This window comes from Oncorhynchus mykiss, unplaced genomic scaffold (assembly GCF_013265735.2).
Source record: "Oncorhynchus mykiss isolate Arlee unplaced genomic scaffold, USDA_OmykA_1.1 un_scaffold_161, whole genome shotgun sequence".
NCBI classification, from domain to species: Eukaryota; Metazoa; Chordata; class Actinopteri; order Salmoniformes; family Salmonidae; genus Oncorhynchus; species Oncorhynchus mykiss.
In genome coordinates, this window is record NW_023493667.1 from 1,102,450 (window position 1) to 1,104,949 (window position 2,500).

Here is a 2,500-nt window from a genome sequence, read left to right on the forward strand (position 1 = left end):
GCCACTATGTTCTGTCATCCTATTCACTACACACGCCACTATGTTCTGTCATCCTATTCACTACACACACCACTATGTTCTGTCATCCTATTCACTACACACACCACTATGTTCTGTCATCCTATTCACTACACACGCCACTATGTTCTGTCATCCTATTCACTACACACGCCACTATGTTCTGTCATCCTATTCACTACACACGCCACTATGTTCTGTCATCCTATTCACTACACACGCCACTATGTTCTGTCATCCTATTCACTACACACACCACTATGTTCTGTCATCCTATTCACTACACACACCACTATGTTCTGTCATCCTATTCACTACACACGCCACTATGTTCTGTCATCCTATTCACTACACACGCCACTATGTTCTGTCATCCTATTCACTACACACGCCACTATGTTCTGTCATCCTATTCACTACACACGCCACTATGTTCTGTCATCCTATTCACTACACACGCCACTATGTTCTGTCATCCTATTCACTACACACACCACTATGTTCTGTCATCCTATTCACTACACACGCCACTATGTTCTGTGTGCTACTGATGAATACATACACAGTGGGGCAAAAAAGTGTTTGACTTCTGTCATTGCCAACAAAGTAATGAGATAAACTTTTGTTATTGACCAAATACTTATTTTCCACCATCATTTGCAAATAAATTCATAAAAAATCCTACAATGTGATTTTCTGGATTTTTTTCTTCTCATTTTGTCTGTCATAGTTGAAGTGTACCTATGATGGATTACAGGCCTCTCTCATCTTTTTAAGTGGGAGAACTTGCACAATTGGTGGCTGACTAAATACTTTTTTGCCCCACTGTAGGTGTTCCATATGAGAGGTATGGATGAGAAATATATACTAAAATCCTGGAGAAGGAATTATTATGGAGTTATAGAACCACAGAACCAGAATTATTATGGAGTTATAGAACCACAGAACCAGAATTATTATGGAGTTATAGAACCACAGAACCAGAATTATTATGGAGTTATAGAACCACAGAACCAGAATTATTATGGAGTTATAGAATCACGGAACCAGAATTATTATGGACTTATAAAACCACAGAACCAGAATTATTATGGCGTTATAGAACCACAGAACCATAATTATTATGGACTTATAGAACCACAGAACCAGAATTATTATGGAGTTATAAAATCACGGAACCAGAATTATTATGGAGTTATAGAACCACAGAACCAGAATTATTATGGACTTATATAACCACAGAACCAGAATTATTATGGAGTTATAGAACCACAGTAACATAATTATTATTAAGGTATATAACCACAGTATCATAATTATTATTAAGGTATATAGCCACAGTATCATAATTATTATTAAGATATATAACCACAGTATCATAATTATTATTAAGGTATATAACCACAGTATCATAATTATTATTAAGGTATATAACCACAGTATCATAATTATTATTAAGGTATATAACCACAGTATCATAATTATTATTAAGGTATATAACCACAGTAACATAATTATTATTAAAGTATATAGCCACAGTAACATAATTATTATTAAGGTATATAGCCACAGTATCATAATTATTATTAAGGTATATAGCCACAGTATCAGCTCTCTCTTCTTACAGTATAATAAAGTCCCTGCATACATTCACACAGATTAAGCACTACTTAAAACCCAGTTCTTTTTCAAAGTAGGAATATACAGTGTGTGTGTGTGTGTGTGTGTCTTACCATTATTATGAGCGTGGCAGGGCCTATGAAACTCCATATAAAATATGTGTCCAACCGCAACCAACACCTGCAGAGAGAGAGGGAGAGAGAGGGAGAGGGGAGAGACAGAGAGAGAGAGAGAGAGAGAGATAGAGAGGGAGAGAGAGAGGGAGAGACAGAAAGGGAGGGAGGGGGGAGAGAGAAAGAGAGGGGGGAGAGAGAGAGGGGGGAGAGACAGAGAGAGACAGAAAGGGAGGGAGGGGGGAGAGAGAAAGAGAGGGGGGAGAGAGAGAGGGGGGAGAGACAGAGAGAGAGGGAGAGAGATAGAGAGAGACAGAAAGGGAGGGAGGGGGGAGAGAGAAAGAGAGGGGGGAGAGAGAGAGGGGGGAGAGACAGAGAGAGAGGGAGAGAGATAGAGAGAGACAGAAAGGGGGGGAGAGAGAGAGAGGGGGGAGAGAGAAAGAGAGGGGGGAGAGAGAGAGGGGGGAGAGACAGAGAGAGAGGGAGAGAGATAGAGAGAGAGAGAGAGAGAGAGAGAGAGAGAGAGAGAGAGATGGGGTTAGGGAGAGAGAGAAGGGGAGAGAGAGAGAGAGAGGGGGAGAGAGAGATAGAGAGGGAGAGGGGAGAGAGAGAGAGAGGGGGAGAGAGAGAGAGAGGGGGGGATAGAGAGGGGGGAGAGAGAGCGAGAGAGAGGGGGAGAGAGAGAGAGAGCGAGAGAGAGGGGGGGAGAGAGAGAGGGGGATAGAGAGAGAGAGAGGGAGAGAGGGGGG

The 2,500-nt window shown here is 41.5% G+C and overlaps 1 protein-coding gene across 1 annotated transcript in view; it reads right to left on the reverse strand.

Moving 5' to 3' along the window:
- LOC118947552 (adhesion G protein-coupled receptor L3-like) overlaps positions 1-2,500 on the reverse strand; it is a gene marked incomplete at its 5' end in the record, with an annotated part of 51,746 nt that overhangs the window by 28,950 nt on the left and 20,296 nt on the right. Inside the window, 1 exon segment of the mRNA XM_036972436.1 lies at positions 1,752-1,818. Coding sequence (XP_036828331.1) covers positions 1,752-1,818 — 67 coding nt within the window.